Consider the following 14191-nt stretch of genomic DNA (forward strand, 5'->3'; position numbering starts at 1 on the left):
GTTTTTATATATGGCAGCTTCAGCAACAGACTCGTGTGATGGGGTGTGGGATATTGTCATCTGACTACTTTAAATTTACTACTCCAACCCTCTTACACAGGCTGTGTGTTGGCAGGAAGAAGTTCTAAACCTTACTTCCCAAATCATGCTAAATGGCAAGATTTCCCTGCAAACATCTGTATATGGCTTCTTAACATCCCTTCAAGTTCCCAAAGAATGGACCTTTTCCTTCAATATCTTTCCTACAATAAGAATTCATTACAGAATATATGAATTTAGTAGTGACTTCAATCTTATAAAAAAGACATTTTTGTAAATGCCAACTCTAAAGACATATGCTTAATAAGCCAAGGAAAATGAAGATTCCAGAGTGTGCCAAGGAATTATGATAGACTATAGAGTGGGTAACATATGGTCTATTTGATTTCTTTTATTAAATGAGAAGCCATTTCTTCAGTAGGCAGGGAATGTTTTTTCGAGCTGGGAACAAATACACATGTGCAGACGAAGCTCAAGAGTGCAGTATTTGTACATGCTCTGAAACTCAGACTCTAACTTGCCACTAACACAATTCAGAAAAACAAGGACCAGCCTCTGTGAGTCATGACCGTCTGAGGCTTCATTTGTTTACTTTTTGTAGTGAAGCTGAGCATAGGATGAGTCAGGAATACTCAGGTGAGGATGTTTTAGGCTAAGTGTCAAAGGCTTAGCCAGAGAACAAGATGTTCTTATATTTGGTTATGTCACAATGTGATGCTTCAGTTCAGCTAAGAACATTATGGCTAATTTTAAAAAGATTTTTTAAAAAAAATTATAACCATAGAAAGTTAAAATTGGTTATACATGCAAAAATAAACCTGAACCATTTGAGAATCTCATTTAAAATACCTTTTTTTTTAATTTTCATTTTGTACAACTCACATAAATGCAAAATCATATGAGAAAATTTTTTTCCTATATACAGTTTAAAATTTGGACTTAGCAAATATCCCTTATGTATTTATAGCCACTAAACTGTAGTATTAATATAAATTATATTAGAACACATCCTTACTTTTAATTTTATATTGTCACAGTAATTTCTTTTTTTTAAGTAAGTTTATTTTTGTTTTTAAAATATCTCTGTGTTTGGCCTGCATGTATCTCTGTGTGAGAGAGTTGAATCTCCTGGAACTTGAGTACAGACTGTTGTGAGTTGCCATGTAGATACTAAGAATTGAACCTGGGTCCTCTGAAAGAACAGCCAATGCTCTTAACTGCTGAGCCATCTCTTCAGCCCCTATCACAGTAACTTCTAAATTAATAAAATTCAATTATATTATAGAAATTTGATATTTATTTTAACAGATGAAATTTTAGTTAAGTTATTTAAAAAAAATGGCTAAAGTTGGTTTGGGTTGTGGTGTTGTATCACAGCAATAGGAAACCCTAACTAAGAAGTTGTATCCAGAAATGGGGTACCAGAAGTGGGGTACTGCTGTGACAGACCTAACCATATATTGGGCAGGATTGAGTAAGGACTTTGGGCTGGAAAAGCTGCTGGCTGCTCAGAGGTTAATGAGCTGTTATTATGAGAACACAGATGATAAGACGGACAACAGTACAGATGACAGGGGCTTTGCTTGTGTAGCTTCAGAGGGGAGCACAGACTACCTATCAAGGCCATTTATGGATACTTTGAGTCCAGAACCACTAAAATAAAACCTTTGCTTTGTGGGACAGTTGATACTGGCCAGCTAGGGCTGAAGGATCAGCTGTGATTAGGAAGAGGCCAGCATGACTGATGTGAAATTTGGGGGAGTGTTTCATCAGGCTAAGCACACAGAAGCTGTGGTCCAGAGGAATCAAGGCTGTGCTTTGTGCTGGCAGTTGAACTTGGAATATATGACAGGCTCACAGTGCTAATGATACCAACATTTTAGAGATACCAGTGCCTTGAGTGATTGTCACAGACAGCATCAGCTTTGAATGGAGCTGGCCTGAGCAGAGGAGACAAGCTGTGTGAGCTGTGGATGGGAGGGAAGTACTGCCGCCTTTGTAACCCGGAGGATTGTGAGTCTCAGATGTCAGTCATTCAACTTTCTGCACTGTTGAATTAGGGTTTTGCTTTGTGCTGACTGTAGCTGTGTCCTGGTTCTTCCCTTCTGGAGTAAGAAAAGGATTTAACCTATTTATTTTATAAGAGCCCACACTTAAGGCTGTGAAATCATACAGAAACTGCCAGTCTGCAGAAAGTGAACTTTGAAAGAGACTTTGGATGTCTTAAAGGGACTGCACTTGAAAATGTTTCAATTTTTAAAGACTGAGGGACTTTTAAAAGAATGTTGTACATTTTGATATTAATATTACCGTGCCATCTTGTCAACAAAGGAAAGGTTCTGATGGAATAAGGATGTGTTTGTGTGTTGAGCTAACAAGGGTTCAATTGTACTAGCCAGTTGTATTTTTTGTCGACTTGATACAAGTGAGAATAGTTTGAAAAGAGGGTCTCAATTGAGAAAATACATCCACAGGACTGGCCAGTAGGCAAGCCTGTAAAGTACTGTCTTCACTGAAGGGTGGTGCCAACTTTGGGCAGGTGGCCCTAGCTGGCTTAGGAAAGCAGAGTGAGAAAATGATGAAGAACAAGTCAGTAATCATTGCTCCTCCCTCAGCCCTGCATCACTTCCTGCCTGTAGGTTCCTGCCTTGACTTCCCTGGATAATGGATTGTAAGCTGTAAGGTAAAATAATCTCCTTTCTCTCCAAATTGCTTTTAACTGTGGTGTTTTATAATATCAATAGAAGCCCTAACTAAGACACCCACTATATAGTTGAATAAAACAGTAGCAGAGAAACGCAAAGCTGAATGACACCCAGCTTTATTGTTATTATATAACAAAAATGGAAAAAATGAGAAATGCTAATGGCAGGAGAGGATACAGACTGGTCACAGTCTTCATACATTTCCAGCAATGTTCTGGAAAGTTCTCCAGCATTGCTTTATCTAATGTAGGGTTTGCACATCCTAGGATATAGCAGTTTTGTCCCTGAAGATAAATCTCTAAAAAGAAGTTCTCACTCAGGTCTCAGAGACGCACACCTATAAGCATGGACACCGAAGCATGATGCGTGGTGACAAGAACTATGAAGCTATTTGGTGTGACCATCGAAGGTCCTTACTGTTCCTGAGCATGCACAAGTAAAATAGAACAGATACATGCCATGGAATATTATACAATAGTCAGAAGCACCAGATTAGATACAGACCTAAAAGACACAGGCAGAACTTGAGACATAATGCTGCAAAAACAGCAAAAAGGCTAAATATGGAATAACATTTTATAAATAATAGATCATGTAGGCAAAACAAAGAACATTTAAAAAGAGTTCTTGAAATTATATTTATGTGTGTGTGTGTGTGTGTGTGTGTGTGGGAATCCATGGAGGCTAGAAAAGGGATGGATCCTTTGGGGCTGGACTTAAGGACAGTTGTGACTGCCTGACATGGTGCTAGAAACTATACTGAGGTCTTCGGGAAAAGTAGCACATACAGTTGAGCCATAACAAAGCAAAACAAAAAAACACTTGTTGAGGAAAAAAAAAATACAAATAGGAGCTACAGATCAAACACAACAGACAAGGAAGAGGAGGAACAACTCAGAAAAACCATGGCAGGACCTTTGTATAGAATGAGGATTGTGTGCCTTGAATAAAGGGAACATACACTGGACTCTGCCTTCAAAATAAAGACTTGAAATAGTTGTAAGTACAATTTTGTTTCAGCCACACCTCTGGGATTACAATGAGATTCGGAGGCAGCCATATCTGAGAGGCACTGAGTTTCTCCCTTCAGAGTGGCTTTATTTTAATTTAAATTAGGTTCATTATGTACACTGCCAAGACAACTCTTGAAGCTGCATAGCACGCCTCTTTGGTCCAAAGTTGGAATGTACTTGCCCTGGGACAAAGACCTTGATATCAGAGAACCCTCTTTCATTGGTTAATAACTTTGGGGATTTCTCTATTGTAGTCTCATACTAAGAGGTCTACATTTGATTCTATGCTTCCCAGCTCAACCAATGTGGTATGTGTTTGGTTATAACAACAACAACAACAAAAGATAGCTAAGTGGAATAGACAGCATTAGTCATAATTTTATCAATTTGCAAAGAACTCCAAGAGCTAGATCATATCTAATTCACTTCATGGACAAATCAAGGTTACAAGGAAGGAATTTTATCTTTGATCCACCATGAGCCCACTTACCTTCTCCCCTTTCAGAAACGTAATCCGTGAAGAGTCTGCATTTCTTCTCTCCTCAAAGTCCTCCATGACCTGAGCTGAGTGGCTCTGAGTGTAGCACCTCACTGATGACTCATAGCTCAGGTCCCCACTCCGGATGATAGGAATGTGCAGGACACCCTCCTTCTCCTTCACTAGAAGCAAATCCTTGGCAAACTGCATGCTGGGAACTGGGCAAGGGATGGGGAGATGGGGGCCTTGTCAGTGGGAGACAATGGCGCTCCACTGAAGGCAAAGCACAAATGCTAAGGGGACCTCAAGCATGGATGCTGCTCCTTTGACACAATAATGAGTGTGATTTCAATGACCTATACTAAGGCGACTTTGTACCTATCTTTTCCCAGCTTCAGAATGCAGTGACTGCCTCCAGTACAAACAGGTAACACACATAAAGACAATATGATAATGGTATGAATATGCTACATAGCCCACTTTGCTCCTACAGATACAATAAGAAAAAAAGAAGCAAGGTTGATGACAATTTTAGGCCCCTCTTCTAGGTCCTAGGGTCAGGGAGACACCAGGCACCAGAGAAGAGTAGTGATATTAGCAAAGGAAAAACCAAACCAAACAAACAACAACAAAACAGGCTTGATCTATTTAAAATAGGGCTTTGCTTTTCTTTGTTTTGTTGTTATTGCCAGATGTTACTTAAAAATTAAGCCTGAGATCTACATTTTTCTCCTAAGCTGATAACAGTAAATAAAGTACTACAAAGACATTCCATATAGGTTCAACTTATTTGAACCAAACAAAATGTGTATAGTTTGAATTTTACAGGTTGCAATTGACCTGTGACTGGTGCTATGAACTTAGCTGTTCTCTGAAACACGATGAGCTTGTTTGGTTTTAGGAAGGAGCTCTAAGGAATGGTGATTCGAAACAAAGGAATTGTAGGAAACAGGCTTGACCTCCCATATTGGCTGCATGATAAGGCAAATTACTCAGACTTTCTGGATGATGGGTTTTTAAACATGCAAAGCAAAAAAAATGAGCATCGCATGGTGGGGGTGGGGTTGAGAGGACTGGCTTTCAAAGAGTAACACACACATGATACTCAGAGAGTAGCTCAAGGTTCCTAGGAGTCAGTCAAATATGGAAGGTTGAATATATTTTGGTTCACATGTGCCCCCAGCTTCATGGTTCTTCGACCAGGGAAGACCATGTCTCTCTCTGCTGCCTCAGTGCCCATGGTGATGTTCCACATTAAGACATTCCCCCAAGCCCGGCATTTGGTTGGCTACTGGTCACTAATTTCTCCACAAACAGTGTGAAGAGTCAGATGTCAAAGCCTCCTGACATGCATTTTGGGTTCAGAGTTGAAGGAAAGCAACCCTAATGTTACCACCACTCTCTTCTTGGCTGTGTTCTACTTAGGCCCTCCTAAAAGGAAGGGGTGTCGGGAGCAGCTCGCCACATTCATACCTAGAAAGTTCTGTCTGCCTTCAGTTGACTCTGGCTTAAAGGGATAGATGTAGCAAGGACAAACCCATCCTATTGTCTGAAAAGAGCCTACTGGTTATCAATGATGACCTCACAAAAAGACAGTAGACACCTCCTCAAACAATGCCACTCCTAAGTGAAAATTAGTGACTTCATCTTAACTATGTCAGGGCCTGGCATCCAGTACAAGGTGCTTGACACATCAGAGGTGTGTTGCCAAGGAGATAACAAAACAAGGAAGTCCTCAGCATGTATCAAAAGCTTCAGATGGGTTTATGGCTGGTCTGGCATGCCTCAAGCCAGGTGAGAAATTTAAGGGCTGAAGTGGTAATATTTTCTCATGCATTAATCAACCCCAGATTCTTCCAGAGCTGTAAATACTCTTTATTCTTTATCTGTGAAAACACAGTCACTGTCACTTCTGGCCCTATCTGTTGGAGGGATGAACACTTCTGACTGTCTGCACAGAAAGGAAAAAAAAAAAAAAACCCAGAGGTTGGCAAGAGGCAATGCAAGACAGCAAGGTGAATGCAGAACAGGCTGTGCATGGTGCTGGGCTATGTAGGTCATGCTTAGGACTCTCATCCATATTGATACCATCTGTCAACCACTTTTCAGGGCAATGCAGTCCTAGGAAGAGGCAGTGGCAACCAGGAGGAAGGGCTTTTCAGGATTGCAGGGGCCCTCTCTTTGTACCAATGGGGTGCCCAGATGCAAAAGAGGCTATTCTCCAAAGGCATAGGGGCTTTCAATGGGTAAATGCATTTATCATAGAGCAGCTCTCTTAGCACATTTGTTGTACATGATCAACATATTTGTTTGCATAAGTCTTAGATCTAGAAATAAAACACAGGACTCTGTTTGCTGTTATTGATACACTACTGAGCAACATATTCAGGCACATAAAATATTCCATAGAAGCTACTATTCTGCTCATTTTTTTGGTCAATGACAAAGTGAATGCAGTAACAATGCCTGGTGTGTGGTGGCCTCTTTTCAGGTAATGGTGAAGACAGAGAGTTAACTGAAATCCCATCTCTGATTCATTGGAGTTAACAAGTAAGTACTACTCAGTTGTATGCATAGAAGTACAGTGATGTCAGTGGCTACAGGTTTTTCTTTTCTGCTAGTAATACTCATATGCACATTAGAATCTAATTTCAGAAGAGGTAAATAAAAACAAACAAACAAAAAAGCCTTCTGAGATGAATTCCTTAAGACTATTTTGGGGCCCTGAATTCAGCACAGTGGAAAAAGATGGAAGAATCTTGGATTACATCAGAAATGTGGGTGATTGCATCAGAAATGTGAGGGGTTGCATCTGGAAGGTAAAAACTGACTTCATAGGTTTTCAAGTGACAACAGACATTGCCACCAAGATGGCAGATGCCAGCTAAAACTGCAAGGGGAAAGTCAGCAAGGTGGGAAATGGAGCCAGAAGACAGAACAGGATGGATGAAGTCTGAGTTTTGTCTCTGCACACATTACCTCCTCACACGGTCTCACATAAACTATTTAAATCTCAGAGTCACAACTTGAATAGCTACTTCGAAGGTCAGATGTAATGTGTGTAAAATCTCTATACCCAAAAGTGTGTGCAATGAATGGCCTCAGCAAAAAGTAACGATCACAAGGAAGAGCAGTGACCAACATAAGAAAATACTGTTGACTACAACAAATCACAAAGTAAGCTTGGGGATTTCTTTTCTGGGGTAAATTCTTGACATAAAATACACTTGGTAGCCTTTTGAATAGATCAGAAACATTTTTTTTTTGTATATTAAATACCTGAGACTGCAACTCCAACACTTGCCAATAAAATATTGGGGAAAATCAAAAGACTTTGCAGAGTTCCTCAGAGTGCAATGAAGATTGTATGTGTTACTGAAGTCTGACCGGTTCATATGATAAGTTATAGACATGCCAAGAATAAATAAATGTGCAATAAAATCTACTGTGTGCCGGACTAAAGAATTCATCTAGATGACATTCTGGGAAAAGCAAAACCTCAGGGACAGAAAGCAGATACAGGGTTGCTAGGGCTTCAGTTAGGGGACAGACTGCCTACAAAGGGCATGAGCAAATCTTAGAGGGTGTGGGGACTGCTCAGCATCACTGTCTGTTTTCAGAGCTTGTGAGACTCTTTCACTCCCCTGGTGCACATTTTTTCATTTATGTAAGTTTCCCTTAATGATTTTTTACAGATATATATGTACATATGTGTACGCAAATACACACATATAAAACACATGCACATATGCATACATATATTCCTCATGAACAATGCACAAAAATGATTGTTTCCAGTAGCGGGGGGGGGCATGGATAATTGAGAGATAGGGTTATAAGGAAGATAAAAATTTCTTAGTGTGCCTACTGCCATTTACAGTTTTTACTATTATATACATGACTTCTTAAGGATGAATAAAAGCATTAAACGTTATCTTGTGGCTTGTGGCTTGTCTTTTCCTATTTTAGGGGACTTTGTTTTCATCCCTGTTCTGTCATCAGCCACTGGGGCTGCTGATGACAGTCTTCTTGTTTCACGTGTAATCTATGACTTGATCTCCAACCTCTGGACCAGATGCTCTGAAAATGCTAATTTCCTTCATTCCTCACCGAGAAACAGCTTTCATGTTCACCCTCATGTATGTACATTATGTCTTTAGTGATGACTGTATTTTGGTCATAGACTGCTTCTATTCACTTGTGCAGACCATTTTTACTACTGCTAATATTACTTTCCAAACAAACAAAACAAAACAAATAACCTTACACCACTTCTGCTAATAACCACATATTGCTCCCCTTGCAAAGTCCTTTGGCCAGGACCTAGGGCCCCATAGGACCAGATTCACTGCAACTTCCCATTCATACCTCTACTCACTGGCTGTCCTGTCCAAAGTGGAACTCAGCATCCCAGTTCCCCAAATGTACATCTTTCAATATTTCATACTTGTCTATACTTACCTCTCTATAACAGGCTTTCCTTTACCATCCATAGTCCTGTCAGACCCGAAGATGCATTTGTAAAAACTGTCACATCATACACCAGACTTCTTGAATATAAGGCCTAATGCTTACACATTTTTCTTTTCCCAGCAGAGTATTGGCAACATGAGTGGTTTTGCCCCCTTGTCTATGCAAGTGTACACACATGAATTTGTGCATGGATGCATATACAAACAGATTTCATGAATGAACACATGAATGAGATATAATATATCATGCATGGAAGTTAAAATACAGGAATATACTTTAAACCAGCAGTAGGTATTCCCAATCTCTTACCGTCTTGGAATGTGTCATTAATTGCAATGACAGCCTGGAAGGGTTTGGTCAGTTCAGCTCCTTGTGCTGAGCTGAGGAAAACCACAAATGTCTCCAGTCCTTCAATGACTGGGTATTGTGTGTCATCCAAGATAGTCAAGGTGCAGTACTGTAGGAGAGATCAAAGAAAACTTCAGAGAAGGCCAAATACCTGGCATTGGCACCTTTCTTTGTGGTCATAAAGTGAGTTTATTCTTACTTAAATTCACAATGAGAATCCCATTCTTACAGTTTCTATTCTAAGCTTGCACTGTTGGATATTTGATGGTAGGGAAGAACCATGAATTTGAGCTCATGTTTAATACATTTTTACATTATTTAGTGTGAGTGTGTGTGTGTGTGTGTGTGTGTGTGTGTGTGTGTGTGTGTGTCATGGTACAAGTGAAGATCAGAAGACAATGTTTCTTCTACCATATGTACTCTGAGGATCAAACTTACCCCATAAGTATTAGAGGTGAGAGCCATCTTGCCAGCCTCCATTTGCATATAATTCCAAAGAAAGTAAGAACTGAAATGTTGTAAAGGGCTTTTAATAGTTTGAAGTGACTCAGAAACTGCACTAGAAACATTGTGCAGAAAGAGGAGTGGAAATCTCCATTGGGTCTCCCCACTTGGAGCTAGAGGAATCCCATAGGCAGGTTGAGGAAAGACTATAGAGATGGAGAACACCAGGAGAACATCATCAACTGAATCAACTGAGCAGGGCTTTCATAAGGGCTCACAGAGACTGAAGGGATAAACGTGGGTGTGCATGGGTCTGCACCACGTCCTCTGTGGTCCTCTGTTGTGTCTGTTAGCTTGGTGTTTTTGTGGGATTCCTAACTGTGGGAGTAAGTGTATTTCTCACTTTTGCTGGCTCCTGGAACCTTTTTCCTCACGTTACCTTATGCAGCTTTGGTGTGAGGGCTTTTGCCTTGTCTTATGTATTTTGTTTTGTTGTGTTTGGCTATCGTCCCTTGGAAGCCTGCTCTTTTCTGATGGGAGACAGAGGGTGGGGTGGATCTGGATCTGGGGGAGAAGGAAGATAGGGGGTGAGCTGATAGGAGTGGAGGAAAGGTAACTCTGGTCAGCATATATTGTATGAGGGAAGAATCTATTTTTGAGGCAAGGAGGGAGGGAAGGAGAGGGGGAGGGAGGGAGGGAGGGAAGGAACTATGGTAGCAACAGTGAGTTTTGACTTTGAGGCCTTTGGCTGCTGTGGGCTCACCTGTTCAGTGACACCTGGCCCAAATTCCACCTTCCTTGAGCTAGGGACATAGTCAACTCCTGGAGTGGCAGAAGCTGGGTCCGAGGGTCGTGTTGCACACCAGACAGATGTGAAGGTAGAAAGGTCAGTTCCGTGGCGGATAACTGGAATCTTCACTGTGCCTGGATTAAGGTAATAGTGATTTTTTAGTGTCCAAACTTGAGCCACAAAAAAAAAATCCGAGAGCATTTCAGGACGGTCATCTCCCAGCACAACACTGGTGGCTTTCCTACTCAGTTCGTCTAATCCAACATTAGCAATGCTCCTCTGCCCTTCTGAACATGGCTAAAAGGTGTCAATGTTCCCTTTCTCCTGACCCCAAGGTCTAGAGGAGACTCATAGGAGGGTCTCAAGGGGGTGGCACTGAAAAAACGGCCCTTGGGAAGAGCAGGTTTCACATGCACCTGAAGGGTGACCCGCCATCAAAACAAGAACCCTTCTTCAGGAGAGAAAAAAAAAAAAAAAAACCCTGATATAAAATGAGAGCCTCAGCTAGAAAAGTCAGTACTGAGCTCAGGGGGCCTGGAGCTGCCATGTTCTTAATGAAATGCTGTAATTGGGTTGATTTTCTTATTTTATCCAGCAGTGCACACATCATTACTTCAACCATATAGGCATATTATCTTAGCAATAAGCCTCATTTTTTGGGTTCACCGTATTTGTTGTAGTATCCCAAGGACATTTAATTCTTCCCATAGCCAGAGACTGAGAGAACACAATCAAACACCACATTTTCAATACAACTCACAAAATTGCATTATCAGGTTTTTACAGGAGGCTTTTTAAAGAGACTTATTTACTTGTTTTTACTTTAACTGTGTGGATGTTTTGCCTACATGTATGTATGTGCTGGTATCCATGGAGGCCAGAAAAGGGTGCTGGATCACCTGGAACTGGAGTATCCTAACCCAGGTCCTCTGTAAGAGCAGCAAGTGTTCTTAGACATGGAGTCCCCTCCCCAGCCTCTACTTGAATAAACTCAGATAATTTCTTTAACTTCTCTGGGCCCCAGTCTGCTTTACTATGTGGTATTACCTAATCCACTGAAGATAGGTTTAGGATGCACAGAGCACATATGAAACCATGCTTGGCGTTCAGAGTGTGTTAAGAAAATATTAGTTGTGGGGCACTGGCATACGCCTTTAATCCCAGTTCTTAGGAGCAGAGGCAGGTAAAGCTCTATGAGTTCGAGGCCAGCCTGATCTATAGAGCCAGTTCCAGGAAAAGCTTTAAAGCAGTTCAGAGAAACCCTGTCTCAAAAAAATCAGTGTGTGTGTGTGTGTGTGTGTGTGTGTGTGTGTGTGTGTGTATGTGTGTGTGTGTGTGTGTGCATGTACATGCAAACACACATACACAAAATAAATCTTTAAAATGAGTGAGTTTCCAACACACCCCAGAATCCCTTCAAAGAGTTAGAAGGCCTTCATCTTCAATACAATTGCTGTCTTTCTTTGTGAGTGTCACATGATAGACTTTGAGAACCTTAAGAGCCACAAGAAAGAAGGGGCCTAGGCTCTAAACCAGCATATAGAAGAGATTTACCACTGACTCATTTGGGCTGACATATAAATGATAATGTTCCATTATGTTAAGGCACTGCAACTTGGATGTTCATTTCAGGAGCTGACAGTGTATTAAGTAACTATCTATTTCCTCTGTGAATCACATTGCTCCATTTTACAAGCCAAAATGCTTAGTATTGTGCCATCCCTCTGGGCCACAAGCTCCAAGCCAGTTATCTCTCTGCCATCAACCACAAGAGCAAGCAAAGTGTATAGTACTCTCTGTTTCACTACCTTCCATTGCTAGTCTTGATGCCTGGCAACATGCAATGCTCCAGACTAATAACAGCACCACTGAGGATGACATTTTCCCTGTCTTAAGGACACTGTCAAATAGTAACCTGGATTGGGATGAAGGATCAGGAGATGGTCCCTACAGATCCAGAGAGACTGTCAATTACCTGCATCCTCACTGATCGTGAAAGCGGTGTTGCCCAGGGAAACAGTTGAGGCATCATTGGGACCAGAAATGAGCACCTTGGCCACTGCCAGCCTTCCAATGCGGGCATTGTCAGAAGCATCAGCCAGGGCAATCTCAAACTCCTCTTCCTCTTCATACTCGCTGTCATCAATGACCATGACATCACATGTGGACATGGTGACACCCGGTCCGAATATCACACGGCTCTCAGCAGACCTCCCTCTGGACTTAAAATCAGAACCTGATTCCAGAGCATAGAGACTACTTCCCATAGCTGATTTAGGGACTGTGTAGCAAATGGCAGACACAATGCTGCTTGAGTCTCCTGCAATACACACACACATACACACACACATAAAGCAAGAAAGTCAGAGTATGTGAACAAGCCTTCTCAAGTTTTAACACTTCTAGTAACTTAATGAGCGTTTCCCTCTGACACATTCCAACACTATTTCTGCTCCAGACTCTGACAGGCAACCTTCCTGAACTGCAGTTTCTATTAAGCCTGTGATATAAACCGCTTGAGGATTTAATATACCCCAGATACTTCCCCAAATAACTTAAAATGGATTTCCTATTCTGTAAATTTTGTGCTCTGCTAATTCACAAGACTCATTGCCCACCATCTAAGACCACAGCGGGTGGGAAGATAAGAGGCATATTTGGTACTTTAAGTGGCAAAGTAATTGTGTCCTGAAGGAAGGAGAGGAGAACAGTTCACTGCCTCTCTGGAGAAACTTCTGTACTTCAACTCCCCGAGAGAAACAAGCTTGTTTAAAAAAGGAAAGATGAAACAATAAAACAATATAAAAGTACAAACGACCTCACTTATTAGTGCTGTCACAGCCCTTGGCAACAGCCTGCTGTAAGCCTGGTGTGGTGGCCCAGAGCAATCAATGGGGCTTGCCTGTCCTCCAAGTGGTATATACTAAGGTTTTGTGCTACCCACAGTATTTATTTCACTAATACCTAGTCAGCAGATTCAAAACTGAAAGCTGACACCATCATTTGCATTCGTGTGGCCTTGAAAGGGGATTTCATCCCTATGTGTTTGAGAGTGTGGGAACTGCACAATCATAAACCCATAAACTCTTTGTTTTTGAATGTCCAGCCTTCAAAATTGCCCATTACTTCCCAAGGGGAGTATATTTTTCATCTGGACATTATACTCAATATCCAGGTAGGGAAATCTTTAAGTATATTTTCTACCTCCTGAAACCTGAGATTTGCACAATATAACCCCTCTCCTTGACCACAGTTGGTAAATATTTTATGGAATGAGTGATGGAGTAAAAAAGATTAAGTTAATGAATAATGCAAGGTGAAATCTAACTAGTCTTTACATGGCCTTTAAGAACAAATGAGGCTCTAACTTCATGCCCTGAGAAGGGGAATCTTCCAGTAATGCTCCATACAGTTGGACCCAACATTACAGCTGTGCTGGGGATTCATTGGGTTTATATATGAAAAAATAAACACAAGAGCTAATGTGAAAACCAGGCACTTGGAACACAAAAGAGGCCAACAGATAGTAGCTATTATCACAGCTCCTTGTCACCTGTGGCAACAACAGACCTTTTCTTTCAATGGGTGCAAACAGAAACCCAGCACTCTCGTTGACCCGGTAAGTCATCTTATCAAACTCCAGTGTGGGTTCATCCTCTGTGTCACTGATCATGACCTTCGCCTGAGTGAACTCTCCAAGCAGGGCATAGGCTGGCATGCTGAGCTCCACAGTAAAACTTTCTACACTCTCAAATACATCGTCATCATTGATGATGATGGTGCAAGACTTTGTGTCCTCTCGTTCATCAAACTGAACCTGTCACAAAGAAACAAAAGGAGTTTGATCATGCCTTCCCCAGTTCAGCTCCTTGGGAGGACTGTGAGAAAACAGCACCCAACT

At 41.3% G+C, this 14191-nt stretch overlaps 1 protein-coding gene across 1 annotated transcript in view; it reads right to left on the reverse strand.

Moving 5' to 3' along the window:
- Fras1 (Fraser extracellular matrix complex subunit 1) overlaps positions 1-14191 on the reverse strand; it is a 245647-nt gene that overhangs the window by 28759 nt on the left and 202697 nt on the right. Inside the window, exons 54-58 of the mRNA XM_051198572.1 lie at positions 13861-14107; positions 12266-12610; positions 10264-10424; positions 9018-9165; positions 4248-4453 (exon numbers count right to left, since the gene is read on the reverse strand). Of these exons, the coding sequence (XP_051054529.1) occupies positions 4248-4453; positions 9018-9165; positions 10264-10424; positions 12266-12610; positions 13861-14107 (1107 nt within the window). The remainder of the gene's footprint in view (positions 1-4247; positions 4454-9017; positions 9166-10263; positions 10425-12265; positions 12611-13860; positions 14108-14191) is intronic.

This window comes from Phodopus roborovskii, unplaced genomic scaffold (assembly GCF_943737965.1).
Source record: "Phodopus roborovskii unplaced genomic scaffold, PHOROB, whole genome shotgun sequence".
In the NCBI taxonomy this organism is placed as follows: domain Eukaryota; kingdom Metazoa; phylum Chordata; class Mammalia; order Rodentia; family Cricetidae; genus Phodopus; species Phodopus roborovskii.